The 12172-nt window shown below is 41.6% G+C and overlaps 1 protein-coding gene across 1 annotated transcript in view; it reads left to right on the top strand.

Annotated features, from left to right (window-relative positions):
- The window catches only part of plppr5b (phospholipid phosphatase related 5b), a 72742-nt gene extending 61331 nt beyond the window's left edge, over positions 1 to 11411 (top strand). Inside the window, exons 7-8 of the mRNA XM_062992217.1 lie at positions 2306 to 2425; positions 11344 to 11411. Coding sequence (XP_062848287.1) covers positions 2306 to 2425; positions 11344 to 11373 — 150 coding nt within the window. The 3' untranslated portion in view covers positions 11374 to 11411. The remainder of the gene's footprint in view (positions 1 to 2305; positions 2426 to 11343) is intronic.
- Positions 11412 to 12172: the final 761 nt, after the last annotated feature.

The following is a 12172-nucleotide window of genomic DNA, read 5'->3' as shown; positions in this document are numbered from 1 at the left end:
ATGTGATGTATTCAAAACCCCAACTCTGGTGAGCTAGCGTACTTTAACGCTGCGCCACCTGAGCGGCCCTTTACCACCTTTTTATTCTATTCAGGTAGGAAACATCTTGGACAGGTCACACACACACACACACACACACATCTAGGGCAGTTTAATTACCCCCAATTAACTTGACTGAACATCTTCAGACTGTGGGAGGAAACCAGAGCACCCCAAAAAACCCATGTAGACATGAGAAGAACATGCAAACTCCACACAGAAAGGACCCAGACTGTTCCACCTGGGAATCGAACCTAGGACCTTTTTGCTGTGCTACCCACTGAGCCACTATAACCAGTGATAATTCATCATTCATTGTCTGTTTTACTGTTGCTTTATCCTATTCAGGTAGGAAACACCTTGGACAGGTCACCAGTCAATCACAGGGCGAACACACACACACACACACACACACACACATTCACCTGACTGCATGTCTTTGGACTGTGAAAGGAAACCAGAACACCTAATAAAACCCATGTAGACACAGGGAGAACATGCAAACTCCACACAGAGAGGACCCAGATCATTACACCTGGAAATCAAACCCAGGACCTTCTTCCAATGAGGCGACAGTGCTACCCACCGAGCCACGGGGCCACCTATGGATTAATTAGGCTTGTGTACATTATTAACACTGAGAATTCATTCATTCATTGTCTGTTGTACCGTCGCTTTATCCTGTTCAGGTAGGAAACACCTTGGACTGGTCACCAGTCCATTACAGGGCGAACACACACACCCACACATTCACATCTAGGGCAATTTCAGTAGCTTCAATTAACCTGACTACATGGACTGTGGGAGGAAACTGGATTACCTAATGAAACCCATGTTGACATGGGGAGAACATGCAAACTCCACACAGAAAGGACCCGGACTGCTCCACAGGTCACCCGTCCATCACAGGGCACACACACACACACTCACTCACATCTAGAACCCATGTACATTTATATTTCGAGGACTTAGCAGATGCTTTTATTCAAAGCGACTTACAGTACTGTGACAGTATACAGTCTAAGCAATTGAGGGTTAAGGGCCTTGCTCAAGGGTCCAGCAGTGACAACCTGGCAGTGATGGGGCTTAATTCAGCGACCTTTCGATTACTAGTCCAGTTCCTATACCACTAAGCTAAGCTAAGAGTTTGCAGGGAGAACATGCAAACTCCACACAGAAAGGACCGGGACCACTCAAATTGGGACTCAAACCCAGGACCTTCTTGCTGTGAGGTGACAGTGCTAAACAGCAGCCTGAGAATGTGAGATTTAGTTCTTATATTTTGAGCAGCATCACCTGATGTTCTCTCCGTCTGTGCTGTTTATGGGGTGAGACAGCACGTCACCTCTCTGTCTTTTTATATCTGCTCATTGTCACTTTTATTTCACACAGTTACACTACAAAAATAGAGGAGTATCTTCGCCTGACCTTCTGTTCCAGACCAGTTTTTCTCCTTACTTCAATGTTGTCATGGTAACCGTAATACCCTTAAAATTACGAAAACATGATGTTTTAACTGTTGGTGTGAAACTTAAAATGTTACACATTTGGTTAGCTTTGACAGATTGAGTAATGTGGGGCGGCAGGGTGGCACAGTGAGTAGTGCTGTCGCTTCACAGCAAGAAGGGACTGGGTTTGATTCCCCAGTTGGGCGGTCCGGGTCCTTTCTGTTTGTGGAATTTGTATGTTCTCTCCGTGTTTGTGTGGGTTTCCTTCTACAAGTCCAAAGCTCTGCAGTCAGGCAGCAATAGATGAGCGATTGTCTTTGACTTCACATCTACAAGGTGGACCAACTAGGTAGGAGTGTCTAATAGAGTGGACAGTGAGTGGACACGGTGTTTAAAAACTCCAGCAGCGCTGCTGTGTCTGATCCACTCATACCAGCACAACACACACTAACACACCACCACCGTGTCACTGCAGTGCTGAGAATGATCCACCACCTAAATAATACCTGCTCTGTGGTGGTCCTGTGGGGGTCCTGACCATTGAAGAACAGGGTGAAAGCAGGTTAAACAGTAATAGTAGAACTACAAAGTGCTTCTATATGGTAAGTGGAGCTGATAAAATGGACAGTGTGTGTAGAAACCAGGAGGTGGTTTTAATGTTATGGCTGATCTGTAATATGGGATTTGTCAGAATAAGACTGTTCCTTTAATTAGAATCAGTCATTTGCCCAGTCAGTCAGAAAACATCTCAGTTTCTATGCTTTGAATATTTAATGTAAAAACATTTTTGACGCGCCTGGTTTGACGCTGTGTTTCAGGTTGTGTGTGTAGTTCATAACTTTAAAGGCAGCCTGCTGTTGAGTGACGAGCCCCAGCAGGAGGACTCGCCGAGCGTACAGAGAGCGGAAAGCCCCCTGGAGAAGTACATCGCCTCCCAGGTACATCACAGCCGCATCACGCTAGCATGAGCACTGCACACACTCGTTCAGCATACGGTCTGCTTGCCATGTCTGTACACGTTCTGTTGCGCGTCCGGTCGTCTTTTAGAGGGCCGAGCTGAGGAGGGAAGAGGAAGCGATGGCCCCCCGTTCTCTAAAAGAGCGCCTGCTGAGCTTCTTTGACTGGATCACAGGCAGAAGCGACCACTTCAGCCACCTCCAGAATACAAGGCAATAAACCCTCTGAGCACCTGTGTGAGCAGCACAGGCCAAACCTCTGGAATACGCAGCCATGCCGTTAACACCTTGTTAAAAACCAATCGGATAATTTTATTGGACGTCTTTGCACCGTCTGAGGAGTCGGTGCCGGTTTATATTTAACTGGTTTATATTTAATTTGGTGTCCATAATTAGCCTGTATCCGGAGTGTTTGGCCCTGCTGGTGAGTGATCCTGTCCTTTATAGCTTCTTTTCCTATATTTTTAATCGAATAACCTGGTTTATTAAATGGTCAGATAGACGCTTTAGCTGGTCAGGTGCAAGAAAATTTAGAAAAGCTCAGCAACTTTCCTTTTCACTGTAAAATACTGGTCGTAAAACCTCTTAAGACCCTGCAGTCACACATGGGGACGTTACATTTTGGCTGGGTTTTGCCTTATACCTCGTTCTGCTTAACTTAGACCTGTTGTCCCTATTAGTAGACACTTTTGTCTGGCATCTAGTGGTAGCCAATAAGTGTACTAGACAATAAATAAGGTAAAAGCATTTACATTTTCTGCATTTAGCAGACCCCTTTATTCAAAGCGACTTACAGTACTGTGACAGAATACAGTCTAAGCAGTTGAGGGTTAAGGGCCTTGCTCAAGGGCCCAACAGCAGCAACCTGGCAGTGGTGGGGCTTGAACTAGTGACCTTCTGATTACGAGTCCAGTTTGTTTTGGTAAAATTGGGTCTTCGGCATGCTATTTAAACGATTGTGTATTAATTAATTAAGTGTTTATTCATAGCACTACTGTTTTAATGTGCAGTCGGCATGGTGACTCGGTGGGTAGCACTGTCGCCACACAGCAAGGCGGTCCGGGTCCTTTCTGTGTGGAGTTTGCATGTTCTCCCTGTGTCTGCAGGGGTTTCCTCCCACAGTCCAAAGAAGTGCAGTCAGATTAACTGGAGATACTAAAGTCCCCAAGTGTGTGTGTGTGTGTGTTTGTGCCCTGTGATGGACTGGTGACCTGTCCAGGGTGTGTCCTGCCTTTCGCCAAGTGAATCGTACCCGCTGTGACCCCTGAATTGGATAAAGCGGTGAAAAACATACAATGAATGAATGTTTTGTGCACCGAAGTTTAGAGTATGAGGTTTAGAATGAAGGACTGAGTATCTAACACAAGGTAAAATTGTTCCTGTGTTTTAGCTTTTTTAAATGTAAAAATGAATTTATTCCATGAATCTATAAACATTTAATTTAATTGAGAGCATCACCAAAGTCAAATGTCTTCTCATCTAATGGAGGTATATTGTCCACATGTCGAGCTCCCAAACATCTCTGAACAGCACAGGATGTGTGTTAATGGCTCAGAAGAAGCAGATGTGAAAAAGCTCTCGGTTCGTACGACCCTCTAATGAATCCTAGTGATTCACTCTGGCAAACCCAAGCACAGCCGTTCCTAGGACATTCAGCTCTACAATTACAGCCGTCCCCCAGTCGAGCAGTGTACTGATTTAGACCAGGGTCTAAACTATCAATTAATCCACATGCCGCACTCAGAGTGTAATTACACAATAAGTGTCGCTCTTTAGACAACATCTGTGAGTACCGAACAGTCACCTCTGGCTATTTTTTTATAATATCAGAATTTTTTAATGCATTTAAGTCAAGTTAAAGTTATTGTTGTGCAGCCGAGGGCGACAGTGGTGAGAAAAAACTCAGACACGGCAGATTTCCATCAGATCTTGCAGAGGCGATATTGTTGTCGTATCAGCCTTAAACACAAACACACACACACAAATATCAGCCATAATATTAAAGCCACCTCCTGGTTTCTACACTCACTGTCCATTTTATCAGCTCCACTTACCATATAGGAGCACTTTGTAGTTCTACAATTACTGACTGTAATCTATCTGTTTCTCTACATATCTTTTAACCTGCTTTCATGCTGTTCTTCAATGGTCAGGACCCCCACAGGACCACCACAGAGCAGGTATTATTTAGGTGGTGGATCATTCTCAGCACTGCAGTGATACTGACATGGTGGTGGTGTGTTAGTGTGTGTTGTGCTGGTATGAGTGGATCAGACACAGCAGCTCTGCTGGAGTTTTTAAATACCGTGTCCACTCACTGTCCACTCTAGTAGACACTCCTACCTAGTTGGTCCACCTTGTAGATGTAAAGTCAGAGACGATCGCTCATCTATTGCTGCTGTTTGAGTTGGTCATCAGTGGTCACAGGACGCTGCCCATGGGGCACTGTTGGCTGGATATTTTTGGTTGGTGGACTATTCTCAGTCCAGCAGTGACAGTGAGGTGTTTAAAAACTCCATCAGTGCTGCTGTGTCTGATCCACTCATACCAGCACAACACACACTAACACACCACCACCATGTCAGTGTCACTGCAGAGCTGAGAATGATCCACCACCTAAATAATACCTCTGTGGTGGTCCTGTGAGGGTCCTGACCGTTGAAGAACAGGGTGAAAGGGGGCTGACAAAGCATATAAGGAAGCAGATGGACTACATTCAGTAACTGTAGAGCTACAAAGTGCTTCTATATGGTAAGTGGAGCTGATAAAATGGACAGTGAGTGTAGAAACAAGAAGGTGGTTTTAATGTTATGGCTAATCGGTGCATATATATATTATTCATCAATGCAAAGAGTCACTGCACCATATGTTGTCAGCAGACCCGCAACGAATAAACATAGCAGTACAAGGGAGAATGGGAAATGTAGTGAGAAATAGATTGCAATTGCAGCACCCATAGAAAACAGTGCAGTATCTCTAAAGATACAAATAAGTATTACATGTTTGTCTTTTCCACCTTACTTAAACAAGCTGGACTTGTCTGCTGTTGGTGTTACAGAGGCTTTTGTTAAGATTCACGTGGTGCATTGTGTAGGATGAGAATAAAATTTCCACCAGCAAAAATGCAAATGATAGTTTCTTAAGGCTGCTGATTTTAATCATGGATGAGATGCTTATCAGTAATATACGTCTCTGGTGACAAAGAAAACATGTAGGAGAATGAACGGGGCGGATGAGAAGAGACGGATGAGGACGCTGACTGTAATGTGCTTTACTGCTTATGGAAACTTTAGATACTGAGGAGAGTCAGCAGCCAAAAAAAAACCTGCTGTCTTTTCTCTCGCTGATTCATACAACCCCTGGCAAAAATTATGGAATCACCACTCTTGGAAGATGTTCTTTCAATTGTTTAATTTTGTAGAAAAAAAATAAATCACAGACATGCCACAAAACTATCATTTCTCAAACTGTCAACCCTCTGGCATTAAGAAACAATAAAAAAAGAAACAAATATAATAGTTGTGGTCAGTCACAATTGCTTTTTTTTAGATCAAGTAGAGGAAAAAAATATGGAATCACTCAAATCTGAGGAAAAAATTATGGAATCATTAGAAAACACTGCACCATTATTACTTTGTTGCACCACCTTTGGCTTTTATAATGGTTTAAACTCTCTGAGGCATGGAGTTAACTAATGACAAACAGTATTCTTCATCAATCTGCCTTCAACTGTCTTTTGCTGTTGCCAGATCAGCTTTGCAGGTTGGAACCTTGTCATTGACCATTTTCTTAAATTTCCACCAGAGATTTTCAAATGGATTGAGATCCGGACTATTTGCAGGCCATGCCATTGACATTATATGTTTTCTTGAAGGAAAGTTTTCACGTCCTTTGCCCTATGGCAAGATGCATTATCATCTTGAAAAATGAAGTCATCATCACCAAACATCCTTTCAACTGATGGAATAAGAAAAGCGTCCAAAATTTCAATGTGGACTTTGGCATTTATTGAAGACCATCTCCCCTGTGCCTTTACCCGACATGCAGGCCCATATCATCAACAACTGTGGAAATTAACATGTTTTCTTTAGGCAGTTATCTTCATAAATTTCATTGGACTGACACCAAACAAAAGTTCCAGCATCATCACCTTGCCCAATGCAGATTCGCGATTCATCACTGAAGATCACTTTTATCCAGTCACCCACAGTCCACGATTGCTTTTCTTTAGCCTACTTTAACCTTGTTCTTTTCTTTTTAGGTGTTAATGGTGGCTTTTGTTTGGCTTTTCTGTATGTAAATCCCATTTCTTTTAGGTGATTTCTTACAGTTCAGTCACAGACATTGACTCCACTTTCCAGCCACTTGTTTCTCATTTGTTTTGTTGTGCATTTTCTGTTTTCAAGACATATTGCTTTAAGTTTTCTATCTTGATGCTTTGATGTCTTACTTGGTCTACCAGTATGCTTCCCTTTTACAACCTTCCCATTTTGTTTGTACTTGGTCCAGATTTTAAACACAGCTTACTGGGAACAACCAACATCTTTTGCGACATTCCACAATGATTTATCTTCTTGAAGGAGTTTTATAATCCTCTCACTTGTTTCAACTGACATATCTTGTGTTGGAACCATGATTCATGACAATCTGCTTTGTGCAACAGCTCTCCGAGGTGTAAGCACTCTTTTTAAACTGAAGAATAATTAGCAAATCTAATCTGCTGCAGATGTTTTGTTTTTAAACTGCAAATTACAGAGTGATTCCATAATTTTTTCCTCAGATTTGAGTGATTCCATATTTTTTTCCTCTACTTGATCTAAAAAAAGCAATTGTGACTGACCACAACTATTATATTTGTTTCTTTTTTTTTATTGTTTCTTAATGCCAGAAGGTTGACATTTTGAAAAATGATAGTTTTGTGGCATGTCTGTGATTTATTTTTTTTCTACAAAATTAACCACTTCCAAGAGTGGTGATTCCATAATTTTTGCCAGGGGTTGTAGAAACACTTTGGCTCGGAGTAAATATCACCGAATACATCACTTAATTTGTCAAAGAAAGCCATACAGTCACAGATCAAACGCCTGACCTGAGATGTTTGTGTTGTGAAGGTTGTTTATCCTCATGATTAAAGTTATGATGGAGCAAATGGGACTCGGAAACCTTGGGGACGAGGCACCAATCCATTACAAGCTGTGCTCACTCGCACCTAAGACTACCTGGAGGAAACCCATGTGGAAAACATGCTAAATTTCATGCCAAGAAGTGAGAAACAAACCTAGTTTCACATGACCCCACCAGTTAGAATTTTGTGCTGCCCATTATAGGAGACTTAATTTGCATAATGAAATTTTAAATGGTTTAAATAATTACATTTCAGCATTTACTCACACACTGTCTTAACCGCTTATCCAGTTAGGGTCCCAGCTTTTCAATGGGCGCAAGGCACACAGTAACACCCTGGATGGGGCGCCAGTCCATCGCAGGGCAGACACACACACACATACCTATAGTGCAATTCAGTGTCTCCAATTAACTTGACTGCATGTTTTTGGACTGTGGGAGGAAACCGGAGCTCCCGGAGGAAACCCACGCAGACACGGGGAGAACATGCAAACTCTGCACAGAAAGGACCCGGACCGTCCCGCCTGGGGATCGAACCCAGGACCTTCTTGCTGTGAGGCGACAGTGCTAGCCACCGAGCCACCGTGCCGCCTATTTCAGACGCTTTTATCCATAGTCTAAGCAATTAATGGTTGAGGGCCTTGCTCAAGGGCCCAACAGTGGCAATTTGGCAGTGATGAGGCTTGAACCAGTTACCTTCTGCTTACTAGTCCAGTATCCTAACTGCTAGGCTACAACTGCAACTGTACACTTCTATGCAAAGTGACTTACAGTTGTGACCATTCATATACAGTACAATGCAGGCAAGTTAGGGTTAAGGGCCTCGCTCAAGGGTCAAACAGTAGCAGCCTGGCAGATGTGGGGCTTGAACTAGCGACCGTCCAATTTAATGTAGTAAAAGAAGGAGACAGGAGCACTAAACTTCTCTTCATTATTACTGCTCATAAGTTTCTCTCCACTAATGAAATTCATCGCTTGTTGTTTTAGTACAATAAGTCACGTTAAGTTTTGTGCACCGCCGTCACACTTCATAGGAAATAACGGCACAGCAGTGCAAAAGCAGTTTTGCTTCTTCTCATGTGAATGAGAAATTGCTAGAAAACAATACAAAATATTGATTTCTAACTGTTTTTAATTGTATTTCAGTGTTTTTATATTATATTTGTGTTGGCTGTGTCTGAGGTGGATAGCTGAACATGTTCCTTTTTGGTTAAGGCACCTGCATGAGAGCTGGTTAAATCATGGATAATAATGCGTGACTCTCCATACGCTGTACTGCTCTCTGTGTGACTCCGTCTCCGACGTATGAACAGAAGTCGCAGAGTGCGCTAGTCTGTGACTCGAAGTTAAACGTGGGGAATTGGATTCGACTAATCTAGAAAATCCTCATCATCACTGTGACTGAATGCGTGTTTGATATGGACTCCTTCGTTTCAGATCTGGCCTGCAGGCAGGAGTTATATGGCAGCCGTACAGGATTATTAAGGTAGCACAAGGTTGCGAGTGGCTGCGCTGCATGGTTACATCTTTGACTTTAAGATGTGCTTTACTCCAAAATATCCTCAGATACCAAGTGGCACAAAGCTGGCATGGCTGCCCAAAAAAAAACTCCTCTACTTCACCACCAGACCAGGCTGCCTAACTCTGAAATGCAAGGATTTCGGGTAACGGTTCTTTTTAGAGTTTCCTTAGGTAAGTGTGAGGTTCAAACTACAAAGTACTAAGTACTTATGGATCGGTACTTACCAGTGGTGCACAGTGATGAAATAATTGTAATTTATTACTGTACTTAAGTAGTTTTTGCATATATTTTTACTTTACCGAAGTTTTTTCCATTGTGGAAGTCTTTTTATATTAACTCCACTACGTTCAGTGAAATCTGTTGTTCCTTTTGGCTTATGTGTGCATAAAAACGTAACATGTGAAAATGAAAGAGGCATGAAGCAAGCACAAGAAGATAAAAACAAGATAAGATTCCTTTATTGATCCCCATGGGGGAGAATCGAGTGTTACAGCAGCTCCAGCGCCAGTAAATACAGTTAAAGTAAATAGAATAGAGTAAAATAAAATAAACATATTGACTATATAATGACAATTACTATTATACAGCAGTATGGCAGGAACACAATATATAGGCACAAAAGAACTTGCTCTTTGGTAGAATGAGCCTATGACTAAACGAATTTCCCAGCCGCCATAGTTCTTTGAGACGGTGAGAGAGATTGTCCAGGAACGCTCTGATTTTGTCTTTGGTTCTCCTCTCACGCACTACCTCCAGAGTGTACAGTCAGGGTACAGCGCACGGAATTTATATAAACACTTTCTTTTTATAGTAAATTTGTTTTGGCTAGTTTATGTTAATGAACAAAGACTTGCAGTGTAGTAAAGGAAAACTCATTTGTGAAACTCATTTGTGTTAGAAGCAAGTTTTTATTAAACTTAAACTTGTAACTAGATAAAAAAAATCTTAAACTTTGCTTGTTGCAAAAAGTTATTTGATAGCCACTTGGTTTTGCCTGATTTAAATAGTTTGCCTTCACTGTCTTGTGCTTATGATCATTTTAATAGACATCAGTGTCAGACTAATTAATGATATTCTATAGAAAGATTGTTGTACCAAGAGTGACACTGAATTTTTTCACCCAAAATGAGTTGATTAAGCAAGAGTCTTCTAACAAAAAAAAAAATAGGGCATTAGAGCCATAATAAATCATGGTACAGTGGTACCTTGTAACTCAACGTCCCCTAAATGAACTCAAAATCTTTGAAACTCAACGCCCTTCGTCAAGAAATTTGTACCCTTAAACTCAACATTTCCCTTAAACTCAACGTGTTCAGTTTTTTTTTAAATGTATTTTTTAAATTTCAGATTAACAATGAACTGTTGCTTTGTTCAGCGCTCGGCTTGAGCGGTGCAGTAAAACGTCATCAAAGTGCGCATATGAGACGAATCTGCATTTGTGTGGAATAATCAGATCCAGTGTTACAGCTCCACATGTATCTGTGTTTATCTGGATTTCACTGTTTCACTTTTAAACTTGTGTTACAGCTCGAGGTTCTGACAAATTCTAAGAATCAGCTTTTTATTTCAGTGTTGTTATATTATATTTGTGTTATTTTCAGTGTATAAGTGTCAGAAACAGCCCTATTATTTTACTTTAGCCTAAAATATGTGCAGTTTCACGGGACCATGGAACACATTAACAGGTTTCCCAAACATCCTGATGGGAAAAAATACCTTGAAATTCAACGTCTTTTAAACTCCACTCCCAGAACTAATTGACGTTGAGTTTTAAGGTACCTCTGTACTTTTACTTTTGATACTTCAGTACATCTGAGGGAAGCACAGTGGCTTGTTGGGTAGCACTGTCACTTCACAGCAGGAAGGTCCTTTGATTTCCCAGATCGGGTATTTCCACTTTAAGTATATGGTTTACTTTGTCCACTACTGGTACTTATCGTCATGTTACCCAGATTTGCACCTCATACTTACCTGGTTAAAACCTGGAACCTGTAAGACTTTATATGTAATTACATTAGACTGTCCTGGTACTTACCATTATAATTACTCTAGTACTTTGGAGTTTGTACTTCACACTTACCTGGTTAATACCTAGACCTTAAGGGACTATATATAAAAGGAAGCGTTGCTGTATTTTCTATTCTAACATGATTACTAACGTGACTTGTTATAGCCTGTATTTGCATGAGGAACTGTCATGACGTAGAATGAAAAATGATAAAATAATAGATTTATTTCTGTATGTCTGTTGCAGAATCACATCACCTTCGATGAAGTCACATGACCTTGAGTCAGCGGTGTGGCAGACACATTGGACATCCACGCTCTTTACTGTGCGGTCATCATAGTCCAGCTGCAGTGCCGTCCGTCCATGCGTCAGTCGTATCCTCTATGATGTTGTTTTGGATCACTCCCATTCGGCATATCTGTGTACTGATGTTTGAACAAGCCCCCCCCCTTTTCTGAGTCACGCACCCGTGTCTGGATGGCGTTCTGGTCCAGATCCGTCTTTACTGGATATCTAACTAAGATTCACTGTGTAACTGGGAGAACTGGTGGAAGAAACGTGACGAACCTGCTAAAATGTGCAACTTATTATATTAAAAGTGAACTGGATTACAGACTTTTCCTTCTGTATCATATGTATAATAATACGACTTTGTGTTTTTTTGCAGTGTCATACCAGTCCAGCTAGATTAAGCATTAAAACAGGGGCTGTACAATCAATCAAGGAACATACAGATGCATTTTTCCAGCGTCATACCAACTTTTTAATGCCATCAGCAAATAACGCTTTTGGTTGAGCTCGTAGCCACTGATGCAGCGCTGCTTTCACATCATCATCACATGAAAATCTTCTTCCCCTTAAAGCTTCTTTGAGCGTCCAAAAAGGTGGAAATCAGATGGAGCTAAATCCGGACTATAAGCGTCTCTCAGACACGACCGATTACTCGTCCTCCTACTACACCCTCACCGCTTATAACCAAAATATAAAAGTGTGGAAACTTTTTGAAGATCCCTTACATCCGTAACATACTTCCAGTGCATACACCAACCAGGCATAACATTCTGAGCACTGACAG

The sequence above is a fragment of the Trichomycterus rosablanca genome, chromosome 3, assembly GCF_030014385.1.
Source record: "Trichomycterus rosablanca isolate fTriRos1 chromosome 3, fTriRos1.hap1, whole genome shotgun sequence".
NCBI classification, from domain to species: domain Eukaryota; kingdom Metazoa; phylum Chordata; class Actinopteri; order Siluriformes; family Trichomycteridae; genus Trichomycterus; species Trichomycterus rosablanca.
The sequence above is the reverse complement of the archived record's forward strand: the minus strand, read 5'-3'. Positions and strand labels throughout refer to the sequence as shown.